Consider the following 26,475-nt stretch of genomic DNA (forward strand, 5'->3'; position numbering starts at 1 on the left):
TTGGGGAAACAAACTGTTTGAAGAGGCACAATATTTTTAATGTTAGAAGAGAAATTATAGAAATGAGAACATTTTAATAACCTTTTTTTAATTAAAAGCAAAACTTAATCTCACTTTTCAAACACCATTCTCAGAAATTGGCTTCACTATGTGACTTACTTTCCTAATCAAAGCAATTATTCTGAACTATAGTCACATTGTCTTGAGCACTGCTACAGACTGTTGCGCTACCCCAACCTACCAAGCAACAGAAGCAAACTCACAAGACATGAGGGGCACTATCTGAACCAGAAAGCTGATTAGCAGCAGTACAGAGAGGCCTTCAACTTGAAAGACAGTGTCAGAGAACTGGGCTCGCACACAGTCACAGGCTACCAGCAGTTGTAAAGTCTTATTAAGCAAACCTATCCTTCAAAAGCCCTATATTGCTACTTCTTGGGTAACTGTAACATCTCCTACTGGACCCAGGTGAAGAAGAACACTAAAGACTGGAGGAGAAAAGAAAAAGGGGAAGATACATGTTGTATTTTTCAAAGTAGATTATAAAATGACCAAGACAGAAAATAAGTAAGAAATTATGAAAGAAGGAAAGGGAATAAATGTGACTGAAAAACCACACTAGTGAGTTCTGAAACTTGTGCTTAAATGCCTGCTACTCATGCAGAACTATGCAAGGCAACACTGGTGTACACGGTACTTACATGCCTTGGCTTCATTGGACCCTGTCGTGGCTGACACTGCATCCTGTTGTTATTTGGCTGCTGCTGTGTGGCCTGTATGTGAGGCCTGAACTGGGGCTGGTTCATGGGCATCAAGGGCTGTGGAGGCCCTTGGAGATGGTGATGGTGTTGCTGCTGCTGCTGCTGGTGATGGTGTTGCTGTTGCTGCTGGTGATGGTGCTGCTGAGGCTGAGGTTGTGGCTGAGGTTGTAATGGAGGATGCATGGGACCCTTCATATGAAGAAAAAGATTATTTTAGTTTCAAGGTAATAAACTCCTGAAGAAAAGTAGCTCCAGCCTCACAAATCCTTAAAACATCTGTAGGTAGCTATGAACCAGGTTAAACCAAAATTATATAGAGTGAAAAGCAGACTAGCAGAAGCAGTGCAAGGCTGTTCTACACTTAAACCTCTGTAAGCCAACAGCTGAAGTGGAAACAGACAAACGCAAGGGTGCACCCTTTTCTAATGACTTTTAAACTGGCTTTTTGTTTGTCTGGAGGTTTATTATTCCCCCCTCCCCCAGGGGGAGGGGTTTCCCCGCGGGTTTCCCCGCGTTCAGAACAGACACCATGAAAGGTCCCGCACAAACATTTCCCCGCTCCCCGCAGGCAGAGGGCGGTGCCGGCAGAGGGCGCTGCCGCCCCGCGCTGCCCGGGCCGGGATCTCGGGATACGGGATCTTGGGATGCGGCAGCGCGGAGCAGATCCACCGCCTTCCAGGCATGGCAACGACAGCGCCACAGGTCCATCCACCTCCCGCCTGCACGCCTGAGTCCCCCGATTTGGTTCCGTGACTCCTCTGAGCCCGTACCTGCATGCTGGGCTGCGTGTGCGGGGAGAGGAAGGGCTGTCCCGGCGCCTGCAGGAACTGCTGCCGCGGGGGGATGAAGGGCCGCGGGTTGGCCGAGCCCGGCTGGTTGAAGTGGAGGATCCCCACCGGCCCCTGGGGCTGCATGTTGGGCCGCACGGGCCGCTCCCTGGGATACACGGGCTGCTGTCCCTGCTGGCTGAAGGCCGGCCCGGGCTGGCTGAACGGCATCGGGCTCTGCGCAGGGACCGGGTGGGCGCTGTTCAGGAGCGGCGGAGGGGGTGGCGGTGGGGGGCTCCGCTGCTCAAACAAGGGATGACCCGGGAACCTTGGATCTGCGGGAATCAGATAAGTGATTAAATTACAACCTCTCCATGACACATTTAGGAAACATAGAGCTCTATTTTATAGTTTTGTAAAAGTAACCTAAAATTCGCAGAATGCAAAACTGTATGGGATGTTTTCATTTTAAGAGCTCCCCTCAAGGTTATGTTTCTCTTGCTCCTGCCAGTTGTGTATAAAAGGAATTGATCCTTGCAAGACAAGCACAACTGGTACTTTGCTGGAATCAGCAATACCTTTTTGAAATTCTACTGTAATAAAATCAATGAAGGATTATAGTTTAAATCACACAAGAACTCATGAAACATTGATACCGTGGGCTGACCGGATATTTAGCAATTTTTTACATGTTGTATGTGTGTAAAATGTCTGTATACATATACACCGTAAATGTATACATTATATGTCTGTAAACATATACATTAAATATATACATGAAACATATATATGGTATAAACATGCACTTAACTATTTTGTTTTCTGGGTTGTATCATTCTAGCTAACCTTGACAAATTTCTTACACTGCACACGCAGTCCAGGCAGCTTAAAAAGAGTTACTAGTGTAAACTCAAGTGTATAGAGAGTACTTGTTACCTGAGATATAAAAAAGTGCAACATTTTTAATGCAATAATCACTTAGATATTATTTTTTTCGTATCTGTATAAATATCCAGTCATGGTAGTTACAGATGAGAACATACAACTACATTAAAAAAAGTTAAAAGATACCAGACAACCAGAACTTTTGGCATGTACCAGTCTGGCTACATCAAACAGGATCTTCCAGCCTTCAGGTTCTTCCAAACTCTTCATGGTGTGGGATATACACTCCCACTGCAGAGTCACTTTACAAAAACTGGATTTGGGGATTTTGTTTCTTAATGGGAATGAAAATGCTTACCTGCTATGAAGAAAGGATCTCTATCCTGAGGAGGTGGAGGAGGGAGTGGTGGTGGTGGTGGTGGTGGCCCTCTCCACTGGTCCTGGATTGGCAGCCTTGGGGCTTGGGAGAAATTAGTAGGAACTGGTCCGGGTGTATGCTGCTGGAAGTCTGGAGGGCCCTATTTAATAAGGCAGAATCAAAATTAAGACTACCATCCAGAAATTTATGTACTGTCTACTATAACTTTTTTCCTCTTAAAAATACAATTGCTTTATGAACTATCTCCTGCACAAATTGACAGCCCTTGCCGAGTCATTCCTTCAAAATGGAAGATATATTAAACTTGAGTACAGTATCTTGAAATGAATTCACAATGTTTTAATAATCACTAGCACCACAGGAATACCATTTCTTCTCAAGCTTATTGAAATCCATGCAATTATTGACCTTCTTTCCCATTAATCCAAAAAAATCTGAGTGTCTACTTTAGAAGACATTCCTGACATTTATCTTCTTAAACCGTACCATTCTTCATCATCAGTTTAGTACAATGTAACCTACAGAAAGTGAAGCAGCTTTACTTATAAAAAAAAGGGGGGGAGAGGACAATTTACGGTATTCAGAAAATTAAAGAAATCATCTTTCTAAAGGAAGTAAGAGTGTAACATTTCTGTCTATTGACAGCTTAGCATCTGAAGCATTATAAGAAAGAGGACAAAATTTTATTTCCTCCAGTAAGATATAGGGTTTTTTCTCCTCCCCTCCCCCCCTTTTTTTTAATGTAAAGTGAACCTTTGCATACTACAGGAAGGATGTTAATCCAAAAGCAGAACTTTGAAGAAGACATTTATTGAGTAATCCACACAATCATTTTTTACTTTTATATCAAACACATTGGCAACCCCTGATATACAGAATAAACTGCTTCATTCTTAAGCATTTCCTTATTATGTGAGTAAATCAAGTAAGTCATGAAAATAATCTACGAACATTCTTATTTTCCTCTTTATAAGGACTCTGGAATCAGTGGTGGTATGTGTTCTGTCTATATGTGACGCTCACCTTGAAGCTTAAAATTTGCCATTGCTGGAGACAAGCTTTTCAAAACAGATTTCAGACCAAAAGCTCCCTGATAGACTGAAGTATGGTCATCAGCAAAGGGTCAAACAACTAAGTTGCTGTGGTTTATCATTTATCTGTTGAGCTGCCCTCACCAAGTCGGTCTTCCTCTATCCTATTTGTACTGCACAAACACTGACATTTTAGGAAAAGAATTTCTCACACTGCAAAAATGGGTATTTGACCTGGAAACTGAAGTCTATTCACTAAGTAGCACAAGACAAAGCTGCTTCACACCCTTCTACCAGCACAATACAACTGGGATTGGCCAGGCCCAAATATCTAGATGGGAGGCACTGAGGAACAGAGGTGTTATTAAATCTGTGGCCTTCCTGAAACCACCTAAATGGGGTTATGTGAGATACTGAGACATCTTATTTGGAAGCAAGACTGCGACTACTTATTTTATGTCATTATACAGCCATCAACTGTAAATACTTTATCATTCCTAGAGATTAAAGGGCCTATATCCCCTTGTCAGTGTCACTGTGGGTATTTCATTTAGTGGAAAGACATTATATTACACTCAAGCATGACACTCCTCATAACATACACACTGTTTGTAGGAGGAGCTGCTACACTTCCGCAAGTGAACAGTTACCACACACAATATTCTTGCCACCTTGGAGCTGACTAACACCTTTGAACTTCACAGGCTGTCTGCAAACAGCAGCAGTTGGAGGAAGATGGAGCTATTTGGGATGAAAAACCTGACATTTATTTGTCCCATAAAAATCTGTTCAGGTTTAGCTGAACAAGGATGTTCAACTGCATTGCCCTTCCCCTGTGTTGAGCAGAACAGCACTGGCTGCCTGCCAAAAGAGCAACTGAACACAAACCTTGAAGATCCTGACCCTTTGCTCCCAAAAACACACCTCTAGCACCACCACACATAGGAACTGCCAGAGGTACTTTCAAACAAAGATTAAATGCATTCCCTCACCTCAGAAGCCTTGATGATAAAAGGCTATTTCTCAAACTCCTGCTCTTACAGCTCTTCCCCACGTTGCACATCCTCGAGGGAGGCACCCAGCAAACCAAGTGGTATTCAGTTATTTAGTTATTAGTTTATCACTGGATAATGCACAAGGTCATTGCAACAGTAGCATGGGAGAACCTGGTTCATCAGGGCAGTTTCACACAAGACGGTTTTTATCTTGCGTCTTATTTACAGCACGTAACCACATCCACATGTCGCAGCCAGGGAGAGAACACGGTCTTGACACACAACCTGCTTTTTCTTATTTTCAGGGTGCTTCACTTGGAACCTCTCAGATTCTTCACATTTTTCCCCAGACAAAATACATGCCTACATATACCTTAGTCATTTTTAAAATAGGCAGTGAAAAACAAATTATGTGGAAACCTACTGAAACCCAGGCTAATAAATCCTAAGTATCGCATATCTGCCACCCGAGCTGAAGCACTGGCAGCAGCAATGATCTGGCTGGGCTTGGTTCCAAGCACCAAATGGCTCTGCAGTAATCACAGTCTCCTCTACCTGCTTCTTCCAAACTCAGTGTTTTCTGCCCCGGTCCAATCTCTCCCCTGTCAAACTTCAGTTTTAGTGTGAGGCTCAAAGGTAACAGGCTTAGGCTACAAAACAAGCAGGGATCTCACCTTCTATGACCACATTTGTAACCCACTCTCAAGCATCTTCCCCAATATTAATTCTTCACCCAATCTGTCATTTTGTTCTCCTGATCCTGCTTGCTTCAGATATCTTCTCTCATCCCCATCATGTCTTTCACTCTGTCTGCTGGTTCATAATCCCAGCACGGACTCCCAGCTTCCAGATTCCAAGCTGGTGGTCTTGTGCTGTGGCAGCTGGTCAGGAGCTCCTATTTGCCCCACCCAGACCCTGACTTCCTTCCTGAACTCTCACTCCAGGCCATTTCCCCTCTTTTTCCTAGCAGGGAGACAGAAGCCAGTGAGAATAGGCTGAAAAAGATCCTCTACTTGTACTTTAAATAAACAATTCTTTGTACCAGCTTTCCCTCTCCTACCAACCTTGTTATTAAAATCAGATCTACCTCCTGCCAAGGCAGCCCTGAATTGCAAATGCATGGAAAGTCCTGTTGAATTTCACACAGCTCTTACATACTGAAACATCCTCAGTGCAGCCAAACTCAATTTTCTTCCTTGAAAACTGAGCAATAATAAAACATTTCTAAATTAACTCATTTGGGCATAACAATATTTTTCCACAGTTTCAATTTTGGCATAAAAGTATTTGGAAAATTTCAACCAAAAGGATTCAAAATGAGGCCAGCAACTAGCACAGGATCTTGATTTAGGCCATAGAAGTCTGTTAGTATTACACACACCGAGAGCAGCTTTATATTTCCCATTATAAGGAAACTTTAAACCTTTATGAAATAAGATTTGGGTAAGTTTTAGAACTGAGTAATACAAGGTTATTTTAGATCTAAGAAAGCTCACATTTTTAAAAAAATAATGTTACAAAAAGTTACACAACCCAGAAACCAGCAAGATATTTTACTGTTAAAAATACAAGCAATGGTAGTTTCAGGCTCGCTATGATCTTCAGTATCAGAGGTGTTCATTAAGCTTAAGAAGCAAACATTTACTGTCCTCTAAATACTTTCAGTGATTTTAAAACAAAGTAACAGATTATCCAAAAGGTGGTGTCAAAAAATCCCAACAAATGCTCACTAAGATACACTGCGAATTTTTTTTTCTCTCTAGTTTTATTAGCTGTGTATTTCATACAAGTACATCCCACAACATAAGTTTGGGCTAAAATAACTCCAAAACAGTCCAACAAAGAGCAAGAAGAAAATATCCCAAGCTTGGACCTCTTCCTACTTTTTTCCACCCCTAGCAGTTAAGAATTCTGGGGGGGTTTTCCACTTACTTTTTTTTTTAAAGTAAGATTAGTAAGTCCCTCACTGTCAGGATCCATTAGTGCCAAACCCACGACCCTTCCCCTTCAGGGCACTTAGTTTACACACAGTGTTGAGGTTTTTGGAACCTACAAGTTTCAAAACTGGCAGAACTCCAGAAGTATGGCTGACATAAATCACACCACAGGAAAGCTGCAAGATACACAGACACTGAGTATTGCTAACAAATACCTACTTATTTGATTGCTGAGCAGTTTCTAACTTCATGTATATGACATTTTGAAGAACTACTAAAATATGACTGATCACATTTCTTGGCTGACAACCAAAGGCCAATCATGCGAAATTAATTGCAAAGACATTTGTTATTTGCTGAAAAACGAATTACCAATATTTGCTTCTAAAAAAAAGAAAAATAAATTAGTTTGATTCTCTTCCTTCTTACAGCCAGAAAAAAAGACTGGCCTCCACTTTTTTCCTAAACAAGCTTTGCTTCTACTATACCTAAAGAATAAAATAGAATTCTGCCCTAAATGACAGTAACGTGGGCAGGCAGAAGGTTGCATTTTCAGATTTTACACTGCTGAGATTTTTCTTCTGAAAAAGTTTTCAGGATAATTCCAACAGGAATTCGATTGTGTGATTGATTCATTTCACACACTCCATGTGAAACTAAAACTCTAACATTCAACTAGAGCTACTGCTTCCAGACACAAATGAACTTTTAAGAAAATATGTGAACCAGGATGAGTACTTTTCTGAGTGATGTTTGTCTATTTTTCTGAAATGCCATTTCAGTTTTTTTCAATTTAATAGAAATATAATAATATTACAATTTCAACTTTTACTTATGCCAAATTCTAATTGTCCTAAAACCAGTACCAAGTAATGTAACAGTTCTCCATTACTTAAAGCTTTTGAGGGTGTGCTTGGTTTTTTGGGTGGTTTTGTTTTGGTTTTTTGCTTAACAGTAGTTAAACTACAATTTTAGGAGTGGATTATTTTGACATTAGTGTTAAACTCTACATTCAGCAAGAATTTGTTGCTAATAACCCCCAAGTGCCCTCTGGTATTTGGTAGAAAAGACCATACAAAGCTACTTAACTTCAAAAATTAATGAAGAGCAGGTGCAAAAGCCAGGTTTCATAATGGTCTATTTTTGATAAAATAAGCATACTGTAACATAGTTGCATAATAAATCTTTATATGCACAGTAGTTGCTCCCATTTTTCATGGTTTTGGTATCCGGACAGTTTCAAATTACACCCAACTATTCAGTACACATATCAGCTAAGACTCTCTACAAAAAAATCATTTTAACTATTACTTCACCATCATTAAATCTTTTAGCAAACTTCCCTACTCAGTAAATCTCACAGTGGTGAAAATACCTATTTTTAAAGTAAACAGGCTTCAACCTAAAAAAAGAAAACTGCAAATTTGTATGACCAGCCGAGGCTACAGGGTTCTACATTTCAGTCCAACATTGGGGCCCACTCTGACACTGGGGGAAATGACAAAATATTTATGTGCCTTTCCAGTGAGATCCCACAAGGCTGGTTCACATTCATACAGAAATGGTTGCAACAGCTGAGTTGCCAACTGTCCATATGAGAAAGACCCAGCAGAGCACATATGGTAACTTTTCGGAGGAGTGTCCTCTCCTTCTCATCCTTACTGGATAATACACTATTATTAAGAGTGATTATTTAGCATCATTAGCACATTGATTACTTAGAAATGCACCAAAGTGCAAGGAAAGGCTCTTCAAATGGAATTTTTAGCTAGATTTAAAGCTAGTTGCACAAAGAACACAGAACCAGGAAACAGCAGATGTTTCTCTTGGTACATCTGAAGCGAATGTACCCCAACCTACACACGCCCCTTCCCAAACCACCACCAGCACAGCAGCACTTCTGAACCACCACCTGCAGACAGTAATGGTAACGAGGAGTTCAGAGACCTGAGAGAGAAACTGCTGTTCTGGAAAGCTGGAGGGCTCTGAAACAGCCTCTGCAAAGGGACATAGTCTGACCATTCCTTCTTTTCTTCTCTGAAAACCAAAACGTGTGAATGCGTGAACACCAAAAGCAAAGTACTGATCATTGAGATTTTTCTTAAACTACCGAAGAAAGTAAATTTTGGTCTGTACTTTTTTCTGTTTTAAAGGAGTGCTCTGAACTCTGTAATTTAATTCATCCTCGTGCAATTTTACTTTAAAATTTTTTAAAAAGGTGGTATGTAATAATACAAGAATTGAGGTCTAGAAGGAAATTACATTGGAAATAAGACTTCTGTGTGGATTTCCAAAGAGACCACAATCACAGACATTTTAGAAATAGTTCAAAGGAGAAGGTAACAGCACACTGAAGTGCTACTGACAGCTATTTTGTCTAAATATTTAATTTTGTGAAGTTTACCCTTAAAAAGAAAAAAAGCATACCAACTCTTCCTCCCACACACCCCATAATTTACAGCACCTCAGACTGACATTTTTACACAATTCTGAATGACCGCATGTTGTGCAATTTCCTCTTTTACTAATTTCCATTATTCAATATAGCTAATGCACAACTTACACCTTATCAATCACTTTTTTGGGGGAAAAAAAAAAGGCAACGCAAACTTGTGTCTACAATTCATTAGAGTTGTGAATAGCTCATTGAACATGACTTTCACACACTCAGGCAATCTCACCTGAAAGAACACGAGATAAGGTTACTTTAATCCTTCCAAAGAACTGCACTATTTTGCCTTCCTTTTATCCTTTTAAATATCCTTCCTAGTTAAGAAATTAACATTTTCTCTCATACAATTCTTACACAAATTGTACTTTTACTTTTCTGCATCTCTTGTTAATTACATGATGTTATCTCCAATAATCTATTCATGAAGCACAGATAACTTTGGTTACCAATAAAAGGGAAAACTTAGCATAAATTGCTTAGCACAAAGTTAATCTTATAAAGCAAGGAATAAAGAGGATCTAACAGCTATTATATGACTTATCAGCTTCTCTAAAAGGGTCACTACTTTTTTTCATGAGACTAATTAAATACCTTAACAATGTCATTGAAACTTCATGAATCTTTCAATAAAATACACCCTGCCTCTACAACATGTTTTCATTTATTAATCTCACTTAAAATGCAAAGAGCCAGGAGAACCCCATTGACAGTTAAGCAGGGCCACTCAGTTAATTCTTCTTATATGGTTTAAATGCAAAGAATAATGACCACTGTAACCTATGACAATTAAAACTATAGCCATCTGTCACAAGATGTTAATCCTCTTATTTCAGCAGCTACTAGACTTTTTGAAAAGCTTTCCTAAAATGCCTACCTTCTGATGCAAGGAACTGACTTTTCATCCTCTTGTGTAGGAAACCCTGCTCCTATATCTTGGATATGGTTCAAAAATTTTCGAGTAGAAATATATATCTATATAATCCACAAAGGATGGGTCCTCATGTTTAAGTTTCACAGTATTTTCGTTTACTGTGCACAGCATACAGAAAGAGAATCACTCATAGAATTTTTTTATTATAAAATTTATTTTGATATTTCTTCAAATACAGTTTAAATGACTCAGTAGTGTTCCTCTGATGTCTATGACAATCACATAAGTCCATCAAGGGGAACAGAAACCTAGCAAGCACCGTGGATCTCCCGATGAATTTAGTATAAGATCACTTGATATAAAAATTCATGCCTTAAATTCATGCCAAACAAGGACAAAAATTAAAGTTCATATTGGCCATGAAAGCTAAGACAACAATTGTTATGTTACCCATATGTGAGTCTTTTCAAAGCTTCTGGAATACATTTCCTGAGGGGAAAATGCATGGAGATAGCCAAGTGCTGGTTTGAGTATGTGAACTGCACAGACCCTGGCATTACAGGCAGACTGAGTCTGAGAGAGCTGAAGGTAATTTTTCATATTAAAATGTACCACCCAACTTGGACAAACTTCTCTTTGATATTACACAACTCCCCTAGACAAGAAAGAGTGTTGGGAGGTTTAGGCACAAGTCCAGATCATCTATAAGAGAAATCACCAATGCCTCATTTTCACTGTTAAAGGTCTCAAAGCAGAATTCAGAAAACATGGAAAACCAGTACAAGCAAGGAGAGAAAGGCATGGAATCCTCCTCTTCAGGAGTGGGGTGTAGAAGACTGTGTGATCTTTTTTGTTTGGTGCCCTCTAACTTTTTAAGATTAAGGACAATACAAATAGGAATTGGAGTCAGAGTGTAAGGGACGCTAGTGCCATTTAGAATGATGACCTCTCCCTTGAAAGATGAGAATTTCATAATTGTTTTATTTAAAGACAAAATCCTTCTGCGTTTTTTTGGTTGTTTGGTTTTTTTGTTTGTTTTTTTTTTTTTTCTGAAAGATAACAGTTTTAGGGATGTGTAAAAAATTAGGGATCCAAAACCTTTGGGCCTCCTCTGCTCTCAGAACTAATGAGATAAAATTTAACAAAATTCATATATTTCCATTGGACTTAGAGGCTTCTCCATGGAAATATTACCACAGTGTTTATTGACCTTGTGTATCTTGGTGACCTGCAAGTCACTGACAGTTAGAAACAACTTTGTGGTTACAACTAAACTGGATCATGAATATTAAATTCAAGATTTCTACATTACACTCCAAGCTTGAAGGTGCAGTTATAATTAATTTAAAAACAACTGAGAACCTTAATGTGACTTGGGGATGATGCTTCTCCTTTCAACAGAAGATGCTCAGGTTGCTACAAAAAAAGTCAAGAAGCAGCCAGCTTTATAGAAGAAATTAGAATTGCTGCTAACCTGGACTTTCACCTGTATTAGCAAAGGATATTTCAGACCTGATTATTTAGTAGCCAAATTACCTGATTCACAATTTTTAATTGTGTAAGGAAATCTCATTTTTGAGGTGTTCTACACATCTCTGACCTTACAAATACGTTGATGTGAAAATTTTACATACTCAGAGCTCCCTGTGTGCTTGCAGGTACTACTTACGTGTTCTGTAAGAAGGCCTGAACATTTTTTCCTTCTTGGGAAAAGAATCCTACAGTCACAACCCAGAACATTCCTCTAAATTATTTTATTGTAAACAGTAATGACTGACTGTTCTATAATGAATTAAGCTTTTTTCCTTTCACATTCTAAAGAATTGGTAAAAAATGAAGGTGCAGAAGGTGAACAAATACCAGTTTATAGATTTACTTTATTTGTATTGTGACGACACAAATGTACTATATTCCTTTTTAAAAGGACATTTTCTCAGCTCAGTGAAACAGCTAAAGACAACTATACTATCATCTACGACTCCCTAACATTATAGTAGATATATTTCAGTTCTCTATTCAGTGTTTAAGCACTAAATTACTCTTAGTGCATTGTACTCAGAAGGCAATTGTGTATTTTAATTGGATTTCTTTACAAGTCTTGATTTCTTCAAAGTACTTCTTTAACAGTGCCTAATTAATGGCAAAATAGCATATGCATAATACCTTTTGCTCTTTGCCTTGATCAAAATTTGTGCTTTGCTTACAATTCTTTAAAAACTTCAAATTTCATTCATACAAATACAACAAAAAAACAATGTACAATTTTTATCTAAATAAATAAAATCTTTTTCACTCTTGAGCAGTGGCACAGGTTGCCAGCTTGTGGAGTCTCCATCCTTGGAGATACTCAAAAGCCATCCTGACATGGGCCTGGCTAAATGGTTCTATGTGGCCCTGCTTGAGCAGGGGGCTGGATCAGGTGACTTCCAGAGGTCCTAATCAACCTCAGCCACTCTGTGATTCTGTATTTAGCAGGTGCTAAAGCTGAGCTTGAAGAAAATCCAGCATCATTAACAGAGAGTAAAAAAAAAATCTACAACTCTGTTTTTAACTTGGCAGCACTAAACAGCAATCACTTAGCAGAAAGGTAAGTGACAACAACTAAAAAATATAAAAGCACAAGTCTTCTGCTCAATTTTAATATCTACAGAGCATGTGCACACTGGAGCTAGCATGACAAGTTAAAGGGTTACTGCATTTAGAAACCATCTATTTCTCTCTTATTTAATAGCTGTTACCATCATGTTTAGCTGCTGCTGCTCCTCCTGCAGATGGGAATTCATTGATATGATTAAATTTGATGGTATGATAATGTATGGTAATCGTGATTAATCAGAAGCCCACTAGCAAATGGAGGATGTTGGGTATTATGTCACCTGCATTTTAAACTGCATTCCCTCTATGTCAGCCTGACAATACTTGACAGCTGGAGGGATCTCATGCTGCATCTGCTTGCTACTACTTATAGATCTGATAAGAGAAAGTGCCCATCATTCCTTCACTATCTTAAGTGCTGTAATTATAGGGCTTTGCAGTCAAGTTGTGAAAACAGTACCTGTTAAAAACACAAGCTTTTTGCTGGCTGCTGAACAAGCTCTGTCTCACACCTGCAAGGGCTATAATCTGAAAGAAATGTAATTTGATGCAGCAGTCTCATTCAAACATGATTTGCATGAAATGCTGTATAAAGCAGTATCCAAGAAATGTCAATCAACACCACCTGATACCATGTATCCTGTAAATGAAAACAAAATGCTTTCTACACTACCTGTGATCTGCCACTGCTACACAGCGATAGAGTGAAAATTCCATTTACTGTTACTCATTATAGTGAAGCCATAGCTAAAGCAGAATAATTGTGAGGAAGTAAGAGAATCATTTCACAAGTAGCAATTTTTATTTCCATTACCAGTTCGTCTCCTACATGTGTACTGTTGCAAACGTACGAGTTACTAAGTATCACTCTAAAATGACTCTCTGTGCTCAGATGCAGGACTGTTTAGAATTTGTCCTTACTGTGAGTATTGCAGAATATGAGCTACCATCTTAATAATAGTTGATAGAAAACCTTCACATGTTTCAAATTCACTTATGGTTGAATTTGAAACAACAAGAAAAAAATTTACTCCCTATTTGCATTTCCTACAACAAACCACAAACACTATTGCAAGGAGTTTTGTTTTCAAAAGCACTGCAAATTTCTGCCTCTGTATCCTGCAAGAGGTGGCACAGCCACAGTCACAGATCCACGGTAATCTCATTAAACCAACCCAAGGTTGCTAAAATGGTGGTGTGGGCTGATCCATGTCAGTCCAAGGACCACCTAGGAAAAATAAGTAAACTGTTTTCTAATGTACTTTTTAGAATTAATTTGTAAAATAGTAATATATTCCTTTTTCAGAAGAAAAATTTCAAGCAAGTGGTCATGAAGGACAGCAACATCTGTTTTGAGCAATGACTGGTCACTTGTTTAAAAACCTCTGACAGATTGAATCATGAAGTACTTAAAAACAGTGTCTGAATCACAAACAACACTCAAAAGCTCAGAATTCAAAATAGTTTCCAGAAATGATGAAAAAAAATAAATCAAAACTAATCAACTGCCTTTCACAGCATCCATTTAAGACACCACCTCATGTCCTGAAGATCAAGTGGAAGCATTTCAATGAGAATATAAAAAAAGTTTACTAAGGTTTTTAAGGGAAAAAAAAAAAAATCATGCATTCTTTGAGATTAAAGATTATTTTAAACAGGAGTGCTAAGTTCCAAAATCAAATCATATCAAAACACACTGGGAACCAAAAAGACATGTGATGTAGGATATTCACAAGGGCCTGAGGACAAGTCACTGTAATAAAGTCTTAAAAATATTGAATAAAACATAATTCATGCAATACAATTCAGTATTTTCAGACTTGAATCCAACAGTTATGTGAAAGACACCAACCCAGTGCACTAAGGTGTCCTCTTAAAAGAGAAAAGCTCTGTGCATTAAAAGCCACACAAATTAGTCACTAGACACTCAGGTCACTTCATCTTGTGCTTTGTGCCACTTCAGACCATTCCTGACTCCAGCTCTGAAACTCAAGTTGACCAAAGTTAATAAAATGTGTCTGTGGGATGGACATCTGCCCGGCTCACACCACACCCAGGGTGACAGGTTAAGGACAGTGCCTAAATCAGAATATATTCCAACTTCCTCAAAATTTTCCTGGCAAAAGGCATACAGCTGCATTGACAGGCTCTGCTCTCTCTGCAGCAGTTTCAGAGGAGAATCTGGGTCACAGAGAGAAGGGAAATGGCCTCAGACATGAGGAATTCCTCTTTTCTGCCTTTAACAGGGTGAAGCAGGTTATCCCCAACTTTCTCATCTCTCCAAATTCCTCAGTCCAACCCCAGTTTTGGATGGTAGGGATACCTCACAATTTCTGGCTGAAGAATGCTGACATCTCTCCTCTGCCACACTCTATCCCAAAGTGGGCATGACAACACTTCTTCCGCTTTTGTATGTCCTTAAAAAAATTGTACACGTGTGCTACATAATATTATTGTGTTAATTAAGTTAAATAAATGGTGTTTGAAGCCAAAAGCCTCTATAAACTTTTCTTCAGGCAAACACTGAAGTATTTCAGACCCAGAATGTGCTGGTGTCATCTGGACCATCAGCATAGCTCCTCGTTTCATACTCTGTAATGATCTGACCTCTATAATAATCAGTTAACAGCAGCCTTCATATAAAGCATTTAGAAATACCTCTTCCATTTTCTATTTAATTTCTTCTTCCCTTGTTCTACCCCATTTTCTTCACAGAGCACAGGAGTGGAAAGAGAAACTAGCCCACACAATAAACACCGGATGGAGGACAGGAACCACAATGGTCACTCTTGTGTGACAAAAAACCCACAGGCTCCATATCTGCACCAGGGCATCCACGGGAATTAATAAATTGGTCAGACAACACATGAAAAGTTCAGAAGACACATACAACTAGCCTGTGAATAAAGTCTTCTGTCACCTTACTCTAAATGGATCATTTCCCAAACCAGACTGTTATTTGTGAAATACCAACTGTGATGCTGAGAACTCGGGAGAAGGCATTTTAACCACTTTAAAGCAAAGGCAGATGACAAAAGCAAGACCTTCAGGAGGACTCTGCCAAAGAGGTCTGTTCTTTAAACAGTTTAAAGAAAAAAGGCAGTTGGCACTTGCACAATTCCAGGTTAATTCAAACTACGCTTGAAGACTGGATTACTATGAACTGCAGCCACCCCAAGAGTACTGTGCAATTCAGACAAGCAGAATTCACCTCTTTAACTCCCAGTTACCACAAGTCCACCACATCTCTCAGCTGTGACACACCTCTGATCTATCACTCATTCAGTCCTTATCAGCAGCATATAGCTCTGAAATATCATTCACACGAAGTCACTTTGAATGCTTATAGAGTAAGAGATAGATAACTTCATTGCTTTCTTCAAGATTAGTGTAAATGTTAAAATAACTCTAAGCAGGGAACAGAGATTAATTTCCTTGCATCCTTTCTAGCACTTCCTCTCTAAACATTTCATGGGTTAAGTTTTAAGAAAGGCATAATTGAACAATGAACTCTACACTGAAATATTAAAATTGAGATTCAAGGTTAAGGGAATTTAATCAGTTCCCACTCTAAGAAGGTTCAATCTTGATCAACACTACCCTGATGTAGTACTACATATTTCCCATAATTTAGAACTCACACCATATGTTAACATGCTCATTACAACTTTGTTCAACCCTTCAATTACATCCTTCTGCAGAGGGCTCTAAGAATTAACCATTACATGGTTACAAGTCATTCCATCAGCCCTAAATTAGTAACACCTGGTTTCCAATAGATTTATGACTGGCAATTGATTAGCTCTGATTGAAGCTCTTCCCATGCTGGGAGCACACACAGGCTCTCTGTGCTAAGAGGCTTCTCTCCTAGGTAAGAAGAGAACTCAGAGGCAAATTTTTCCTTCAGTTATGGCACTAGCCACTCCTGGTCTTTTCCTTGCCAAAACTTAATTACTTCCCATGTTTCCACCTCACAGAAACCATCCAGTTTAAAGTTAAAGTGGAAAGCAGACTGCAAATATTTAATTCTAACCACACAGGTTTTGAGAAACAAAGTCATCAGAAAAATCAGCTGACTATTATCCTTTGATTATGCAATCCTGAAAACAAGAGCAAATTCAAGTCATTACATATCCAGAGATTCTTTATACAGTGAAGAAAAGGACGAATGAACTATAGTTTGGAACAAGTCTTTGATCTTTTTCAAATGGCTTGTCAAAGTTGTCTAACCATTGCTGTATTGCTGTAAGTGAACATTTATACATAAACAAGTGAATTCTAATGGCACAAAGGCATCTGACATGTAACAGAGCAAAAAAGGTAGTTCTGCAAGATAAAACGTTAGTCAGAAAGTAAATTTGACTTCAGCTCAAGAGCTAACATACTACATTTAATAAAACAAACATGAGATATGTACACAGTGACACTTAATTCCTAATCCTAATATGACTGATAACCTATGCAAAATTTATAAAGTACTTCATAAGGGAAGTCCATTTTATACCCACTTTGCAACTCAGTGAGTCATGGAAAGATGAAGTAACTTTCTCAGGGTCATACAGCATGTTACCAGCTGAAGCAGAAAAAACCCAAACCAGTCAGGGCAACCACCAAATGACACTGCTGGATCCTCTCAGGTTAGACAGCCCTCCTCCTCCCCCTTATGAAAAATTAATTACAGGACTCTTTTCTGGTGCACTGCTTATGTAAATAAAAAGGCAGCAAGCAGTGAAGTTTTTCCTGCAGGCTAAAGGAGCAAGAGTCCTTCCAAAAGATATTTCATTTATTTTATTTCCTTCTAAAAACTGTTGCATACAGATTACCTAGGTCTGCAGCATTTCTTAACTTACGAAACCAAAAGTGAACAGAATTAAAATCTAATTTCACAGTCAATTTTAAAAAAAATTAATTTCCAATTTTTCTACACTGATGTAAACACACTTCAAAGATACCAGTTACAATGCCTTTGCAGATATTCCTTATCCTCCAATTGCTTTTGCATCTCAAATTGTGTTTATTGGCAAATCAACTTAGTGTCAAAGAAAAACAAATGCAAGACACTTGTTTTCATAAAAAAACAATTAAAATTGCTTTTAAAATGTAAATAAGGTCTCTACATAATACTAAAGGCTGGTGAAGAAAATTTCCTCTGAAAACCACAATACCTTTAACAGAAAAATAGCTCCAGAAACATTTTATTGAAGATAAAATATAACAGGAATTGACTTAATGAAACTGCTGTTTTACTGCTTAACCTTTTAAGACTTCACTGAAGAAAAATGGCAATTCAAAAACTCAGTTTCTGTACAAAATATGTTCATCACAATTCCTCAGCTACATGTCCTGTATGAAAAGTATTCTGCACCAAAACCAACCAGGTCTGCCACAGGGCAATCAAAAGTCACAGCACGTTTCTGAAATCTGCTTCTTTCAAACACATCTGATCTCTGTCCAGTAATTTACTGTGTGATACTACACAGATGTTCAGACATCTACTTTCCTCCTTCAACACTGCACTCATCAACACAGGATAATTTTTATGTGGTTTATGTATTTGGGAAGCATAGTATACAGGTCTTTGTTTGAAAATATTTAAGGCAATATTGCAACCTAGGTTTTCTTTTGCTTATTTTGATACTTTTCAAACCATTTCAACTCGAAATCTGGGATAACAAAACTGAAATTATGAGAAAAGTTCTAGAAGCATGGACTCTTTCCATTCACAGAGCTAGAAAAAATATGAAGTGAAATTAGCCTAGTGAAGCAGCTAAGTGTCTTGTTCGTTTTCCAAGTTAGAAATGTAAGAGAGAAAGCAAGGTCATGCAATGCCAGTTCCATTTTTTATTTAAAAAGTGAGGGCATTGAAATGCCTGAAGTAATGATAAAAGTGATTGCTGAGTTTTACAATAAATATATATTACTGCTTTTTAAGCTTAGGGATTATTTCAAATAGCCTTTTATTATATCAAATAAAATAAGGATTCTATTCATACAGAAAGAGTCAAGTAATAAAATGAAGCCCATATTCCTTAAGACAAGATGCATTCATGCCTCTCCCACTGGAGAGACTGGTTCAACAATTTTACAGTTAAACAGAATTAATTCTACTCTCAAAAATCCATTGACCTTAAGCTTTTAACAAACATTTTCAACTACAGAGTGTATTGTCAATATTTACAAATCCTTAAAATTATATTTCACTAGAACAGCTTTTATTTGCTATATTAATATTTCCTTGCAAATGTATGCTTATCCATATCAGAGAGTAAGAAACAGCTGCTACTCACAGGAAATCTCTGGGGTCCTACAGCGGGTCTTGGTTGGGCAGGAACTGGCAGCAAGGGCACTGAAACAAGAAGCACCTTTTAACACCATTTGTTTTACCTAACAGTTGTTGTTATTTCCAAAAGCAGTTGCAATAAAAAGACATGATTAAAATCTGCTACTTTTACCCTCACATGTCACAGCTCCTACAATTAACTTTAAGCAGCCATTCCCTCCCCTGCAACGTGCAACAGGGCAATTAGGATTCTCCTAGTTAATTTACATAATTTAGTTCTGCATTTTCCAGAATTAAAATTGCTCCTTGTTGCAGAAAGAAAAACTAGAATTGTTATTCAGCCAAAGACATCTCTTAGACAAAGCTGACAGAGAATTCCATGTTTCAAGCAGAAAGATACACGATTCATTTGCCTTCTCTACTTCACGCCACTCAACATTTCCCAGTTATCTCCCAGTCTCACCACAAAGCTCCCACAACAAGCATGGACATGAGACACTAACTGGTATAAATCACTGCTCCTGAGGGTTACAATGAGGCAGGCAGCTGCAATTAACAGCACACAAAAACTATTTAACCTGGCCTTGCCACCACAGTGTTTGTATGTAACTGATCACAGAACTGGAGATCTCAGATGAAAGACTGTTATTCAACAAAGAAAAGAATTAGGAGACCCTTTCCTGAAAACTAACTCCAAAACTAGTATTTCAGGAGGATTAGCATGGATGACTTGCCCATACAACTGCATTTCAAACACCAGTCACAGAAAACTATATCCCAGAACATTCACTTAATGTAATGGCACAACACAAAAAGAGCTACAGCTGAATCACCCTGGGGACTGATCCGTATTTGAATCCCCAGTTGAATGACAGATTTCCCATTTTCCAGTGCACTTTTTATTTCCTCTCTGAGTTGTCTAAGTGGTTAAAAACATCAGTGTTCCCATGTTAAACAAAAGGCCTAGAAAAGTTAAATAAAGCACTTCAGACAGCACCGAATATGTTTGCTCATTTACTAAAAACTTTCAATACATTTGTTCTTTCTTCAATTTGTTTTTAGCACTTCTGAAAGTGACAGGAAAACGTTTTCCACAGTGAAACACTGACTTGTAGACAGCTACTGTGTTACACTTCAGAGCAAGAAAAATGCTAAGAAATGCAGCTAATTTGAGGGAGAAGTTGGGTGCATTTCTCAACACAGGAGTTTGCTAATATGCCTCAAAAGTCCATTTTTCCTTGGGAATTGAGGCCCAAGAACCAATGCAGCAGAGGCTGTTTTTAGTTCATGTTCATGTCTGGCTTCTATCCACTTTTGCTAAGTACTTGTGGTTTGCTGGGTCAGAGAGTGATGGGGTAAACTAATTGCAGCCATCTTTCAGCAGGGGAGGACTGTGTGCAAGCTTCATATCACGTTACACGAGAAAATGAGTTGAACGGTTTCATCTTGACTTCTAATGAACATCTGTCCATATCAAACAGCCATGGCCACCTGGAAAAAACTGACAGGTTGCACCTGACAGACCTAGTCCTAAAACAGTTCAGGTATTACAGGTCAGGGAGGCACTGAGAAAAATAGCATACAGTGGGAAATGTAGAGAAATGTCAACTGAACAGAGCACTTGAGCCTATTTCAGTATCCTGCCTCTGGCAGCAGCATATATAGAGAGATATATTTATATATTTTAAACAAATTAATTTATTACTCATGAAAGATAGTAGTTCAAACTCTGTGCCCTTTCAATCCTTGGACACTTGGTTCAGCAGCAAAGAAGTCTCAAATAAGCCCTCATTTTCTTGATGTCAAATATTCCATAGGTCTGAAAAGTACGTTTCAAGAATAATACACAGCATGTTGTAAGACACTATTTTAAGAAGATTAATTTGGCTCTTGCTGTATATGTGCTATAGCTTCCAATGCTATACCTGAAATGATGAAGAAGCACTTCCCATATTGATTACTTAGGAGAATTATAATGTGATTTATAATGTGATTTTTCCCAAGACACCAAACAGTTTTCAAAAGGTAAACAGCACACTGAGCTGCCATAAACTGCTCAATTTTGGCAGTGCCACAGCATCCTTGAAATAGATACTTGTGGTATAAACAGTTAAGGGGAAAAAACACAATAGCTGTTATCACAGGCTGGATCAGTATTTCACAGTCCACCCATGTACAGCCCTCCAGCATTAGTGAATTGATCATACTGAAATCTGGAGATGCATTCAGCAAAAGTTGCTACTTACAACTCAAAAGCAGTTTACAGGATAGGACACAAAGAAAAGGGAAAACTCGTTATATGACAAGTAAGCAACTAAAAGACATGGGATTCAAATGCCACAGGAGGCACAACTGAGCACTAACTGCACAGTACCTGCAGAAAGTATTCGCAGAAGCTCATGTTTTAGGGACTTGACAGACTGAGTCCTTAATCATTTATGAAGCTTCAAAGACTAAAAATAGTACAAATTCATTTGAAACAAAACTGACTTGAAAGTAACTATTTTTTTGAACCAAGATTCAAGGTTGGGCAGGGAGATGGTGGCCACAGTAAGAGATTTGCCTTTGTAACATCAAAGGAATAAGCCAATGATAGGATTCTTCAAGAGTGCTTCTACTTCCTTTCAGGCTGAAGCAGCTGTCTACTAGAGCTGTTATATATGGTATTTTATTCACATGAAAATTTCATAACAATTTACAGGAGGTTTGAGTCTATTTTAGAAAATACTGATACACTCGACGTGCTTCAAGACTAACTCAAACCAAAAAGATGTTGAAAAAGTGTATTTCTGTGATCTGCAGCTGGGAAAAGTGTCCCTGGAGCTGACAATTAGAAGTATGTTAGCTTAATCCTGCCATAAAATTAGAGAGGAAAAAATGCCAGTCTACACTAAAACATGACAGCACACCATTAAAATTACCAGAACCTAAATGTGCATATCATGCACTTCCAGACATGGCATTTTTAGCTTCCAGGCATAATGTTCTCAAAACCAGAATCCCAATAAACTTTGCACCTATCTGACTGTATCCTCCAATGTGTAAAAACCTTCATGTATCTGGAAATATGTTCAGTCAAGAACAGGTAGGCCATCATCAAGAACATGAAGTCAATCTGATCTTTCATAGTTCCTGTTACCCTGAAATAAATGATGCTGTAAGTGAGACACATCCTTATGTTGTCAACCATCAGTCTCTGCCTACTGGGGCTTCAAGTAGATGGATTAAATGGAGGAACACTTTTTAAGAGGAAGTTTAGAATGGCATTCTCTACACTGGAATTTCTATCTACCATTTGCCTGCAGTGACTGCTTAAAAGTTTATTTTAATATGCAAATAACATTGAAGATTTCAGAATTATCCTCATCTACCTGTAGAAGGCTCCTAATTTCAAACACATTTTCCTTAGGTGTGCAAATGTATACAAATGTATAACTGTACTGCTGCAGACTAAGAGACTAAGATGACCACTACTCTCAGTCACTGCAGAAGACTCAGCTTCCAATACATGCTCTCTAATCAAGAAGATTAAATTTCTACAGTGAAATGAGGATCTGCAAGTGAAGACTGAAAAAGAGACTATGTTCAAGATAAAGCAAGAGACCTGCAACAGCCACAGTACCACAAACATAGTGGGAAGGCTGAGACACGCCTGAAGCTGCCCAGTAATGTAAAAAAAAATCTCAGATAAAAGAAAGAAAATACACAGGTATACTTTTGACATTAGTCAAAAGCACAAGTCCTCAAGAGCCATTCCCAGCATTAGGAGGCCACTTGCTCAGCTAGATACAGAAGATTTGTTGACCATTTCACAGGGAGAGAGAAGAATAGTCTAAAAGCAATTTTTGCTTCTCACAAAACAGTAACTTCTACTTTGGGAACGTTAGGAAAATGCACAGAAGGCATAAATCCAAGAGCAAAGGATCTTTTGGAGTGATTCCAGATAATCTGTCTTGATGCATAATTTTGTGGAAAGCACCACAGGGAAAAGCAAAATAAGCTCTACAACACAGCTACTACACAGCCATCTGTGAGAAGCCTAATAGATCCCCATATACTGGCAATATCCTACCCTGCCAAGTTCCTACTTTTCATTGGTTAAATAAATGAAGCAAAGATAGCACTGGCTTGGAGTTCTGCTGATTTGAAGGAGCAAAAATACAGAAAACCTAATGGTAAATATGTATAAATATGTATATATCTAATATGTATACATTAGATTACTTTATCTAATCCCAACAAAATCACAAAACAGAGCTATGCAGGAGTCATTTCTTATCCTCTTAGGGATTAAACACTTCCTAAATAAGAAGTAACATTACCAGCTTTGCTGAAAGCTACCCTAAGAAGTGTAGCCCACAGAGTGTTTGTGTTAACTTACAGAAAAAAATATACTTTCAGGCTGTGAATCAAATAATTACAAATCTGGCCCTGAAAGGAGAACTGAGGAATGTATCTTGTCAAGGAATGACAGCAAACTGGTACCTTTCACTGAGCAATTACAGCACAAGTAGTGCCTCAGTACCCTCTCACTGAAACAGGTGGGTGGTCATTCTGTGAATGCTTGGTTGAAGCTGGAATGAAGTGGGAAATTACAAACTGCAGTACTTACCTGGTTTTGAGAACTGACATCTATTATTTTTAAAAAGCACATTCTCTTTCCAGCTTCCATTTTTACTGCTCTTGACAGGTTTTACATTAGAGCAACAAACATAACAGCTGAAAAGGCTTTGCTATTTTAGTTGGTGACAGTCCAACAACATTATGTCTTACTTCAGGCAAAACATTTGTTTCCAGCTTAAAGAAAACAACAGCAGCCTGAAGCACATTTCCATGCAGTGATAAACAAACAAGCTGTTGCATCTCTGGCAAAGAATAAGATGAGTCATTCTTGCATGACTGGAAAGGTGCTCAGAAAGCTCACCTTGTACAGGTGTCACTACTGTCCCCTTGAAATGTGGATTTATGTGTATGTTCTTCGGTTGCTGAGGTGTCACTGGAGGTGGAGTCATCATGATTCGAGGCGTTTCTATCGGAGGGGGCATATGTAGCCCTGGAGGAGGAGAAGAATGATGCTGATGCTGTAAAGGAAGCAGAGATTGTAACTGTTGCTGCTGCTGCTGCTGTTGTTGCTGCTGCTGTTGCTGTTGTTGTTGTTGCTGTTGTTGCTGCTGGAACAGACTCATAACAGGTTGCTGGTGTGTTGGAATTAACCTCTGTGAATGAGTCTAAAGTCAGACAAAAGAACAAAGTCACCAGGCTTTAAAGTTAAAATATCCTGACATAAATGAGCACAAAACCAAGACACCTTTGGAGAACAATTAAGGCCAATTATGAACAGAAAAATTTCTTTCCCTTTATTAACTGGAACTGTTTAGAACTATCAGCATGGGAAAGCAAAGGAGCAATCAAAGACATTCATGTGAAGGAGAGCAGAGAGCAAGGAAGCACAGAGGGCATGCAGACAGACTCACTTATTTTGATCAGTGAAACTGCCTAGTTTCATATGGTAGCATTCTGCATGTTACTGGAAATTGTCATCAACTGCAATAAGGTACATGTGAAGATCACTGGAAATCTGAGTCCAGGTATCAGAACAAATCCACTAACTTTTGTCTCACATACAGAAGAGCATGAGACAACAGACCTAGCACTAGCAAAAAAAGTCAAAATACAAATTAAGCTAGATTCTTCAGTTATCAGTGCAGCAAACCTATCCATACTGCTTGAAGAAAAAACTACTTTAAAGATACCTTTCAAAGGTACCTTTCCTAGCACGGAAGGAAGTCTCTTGCTGCTCAACACTCATAAACAAATGGCCAAAATCAGTTCTAATAAAAAAAAAAATATGTTTCTTTTCAGAGACTTTCTTCTGCCTCTGAACTCACTGACACCACATATTAGTACTATCCAGTAACTTCCAAAGGGTAGTGAAGAAGAGCCCCAAAGAGCCAACCTTTTAGCAACAAAGATGTCACACATTTTTTTTAGCAGCCACATACATAAAAAGCAAAACAGCTACATAGTATACACAAGAAGATACTGTGACAAGCACAAAAATGTTTACAACATTTAAAATCAAAATAGCTAGCAAAGACTGCAGCAAACCAGAAAAGTAAATTATTCAACCTTCACTGTTTTAAAAGCATGAAACATTCTACTGCAGGGCTCTCAACCGCTGAGATAACACCGACTCCTGCCAGTGACCAGCACTTAGTTACTGCTGCTGGAAAAAATCACCTCTGTTTAATACGGACGACCTTGTCCTGCAAAGACATACACAGGCCTTGTTCTACAATCTCAGTTACCAGTACATTTTATGCAAGTGAACAAAAATAAGTGTGGGCTACCTCTTGATCCCACATTTGCTGGAGCTGTTGGGTTTTTTCGGATGGAAAAAGTCTTTTAGATTGTGACACAAAGCACAGGGGGAAAAAAGCAGCAACAAAGTTTAACTTCATCTGAAATCCCAAATAATAATTTATCTACTAGGGAAGTAATGATTACCTTCCTAGGGTTTTATTTACCTCCATGGTTGACAGGTAAATAGATTTTTTTTATTTTTTTAAGAAGTGTCACCAAAAACATTTCTTGGACAAAAACCAAGAAATATTTTACAGAATAATCTTTTTTAAACTACATTACTATTACAGAACATGTTTCCATGTCACAGGTAGAGGACTTCTCAGAGGAATTAAGTTATTCCTCCGTTCTCAGGCAAATCAGCAGGTTAAGTCTGACTGTGTTGTACGAGTCAAAATGCACTTTACATTTGGAAGCACATACTTCACAATCATCAAGTTACACAAAGCCATCCTGCCTAACAGAGAGCAAAAGGTCTACACTGGAACATATATTCCACCTTTGCAAAAATTCACGGTTTAGAATGCATTTCTCCATAACTTCCTGAACGTTCAAAGAACACTAAGGATTAAAAGGTACCATTGTTGATGGCTGGTTTGGTAGCAGTGCAGGCCTGTGATCCTTCATTCTTCCCCTATCATTATTGTCTCTCCTTTGTTCTCCCATTCCGTGGCACATAATGGAGCCTCCTCTTCGCCCTCCTCTCCTGGAGCCGTATCGTCCCTGTTTGAGCTGCCTTTCCCTCTCCTCAAACTCACGTAATGCTGCTTGGGCTTCTGCAGAAAGCTCTGTTAAGAGAGAAAAGGGGAAAAATATTTTAGCTTTGCACTGAAAAGAAGGAAAATACAATGAAAAGAACATTGCTAGAACTATAGAAGAATCCCTGCACTAGGATAAAATTTGCAGGCACTTTGATCTCCTTTAGGTGGCATGTTAACATTTCATTAAAGACATCTCTAAAAGGAAAAAGCACAGATATTAGTGTCTTTTGCACAGGCAAAAAGCAGCAGATAACTGAAACAAACATGAACAAAGAGGTTTGGTTGTTTTGTTTTTTAAGATGGTATTGAAGTTTGCCTTCTGCTGTAAGAGGTGGCTGTAGCTTCTCTCAAAGTTTTATTGCCTTAAGCATCTCACTTATCTGCCAAAATGTCAGGTA

At 38.5% G+C, this 26,475-nt stretch overlaps 1 protein-coding gene across 8 annotated transcripts in view; it reads right to left on the reverse strand.

The window, feature by feature from the left end:
• RBM33 (RNA binding motif protein 33) overlaps positions 1-26,475 on the reverse strand; it is a 102,566-nt gene that overhangs the window by 41,058 nt on the left and 35,033 nt on the right. For 7 of the 8 annotated variants that reach the window (XR_007908641.1, XM_051812879.1, XM_051812878.1 and 4 more), the window contains exons 8-13: positions 25,896-26,104; positions 23,878-24,181; positions 18,961-19,019; positions 2,772-2,931; positions 1,532-1,863; positions 702-950 (exon numbers count right to left, since the gene is read on the reverse strand). Coding sequence is in view for 7 of the 8 variants with exons in the window: in XM_051812879.1 (XP_051668839.1) it covers positions 702-950; positions 1,532-1,863; positions 2,772-2,931; positions 18,961-19,019; positions 23,878-24,181; positions 25,896-26,104 (1,313 nt within the window). In the remaining variant the exon portion in view is untranslated. The remainder of the gene's footprint in view (positions 1-701; positions 951-1,531; positions 1,864-2,771; positions 2,932-18,960; positions 19,020-23,877; positions 24,182-25,895; positions 26,105-26,475) is intronic. The other variant, XM_051812881.1, reaches the window with a different exon arrangement.

This window comes from Manacus candei, unplaced genomic scaffold (assembly GCF_025592945.1).
Source record: "Manacus candei isolate 608988 ecotype Guabito, Panama unplaced genomic scaffold, ASM2559294v1 h1tg000089l, whole genome shotgun sequence".
Taxonomy (NCBI): domain Eukaryota; kingdom Metazoa; phylum Chordata; class Aves; order Passeriformes; family Pipridae; genus Manacus; species Manacus candei.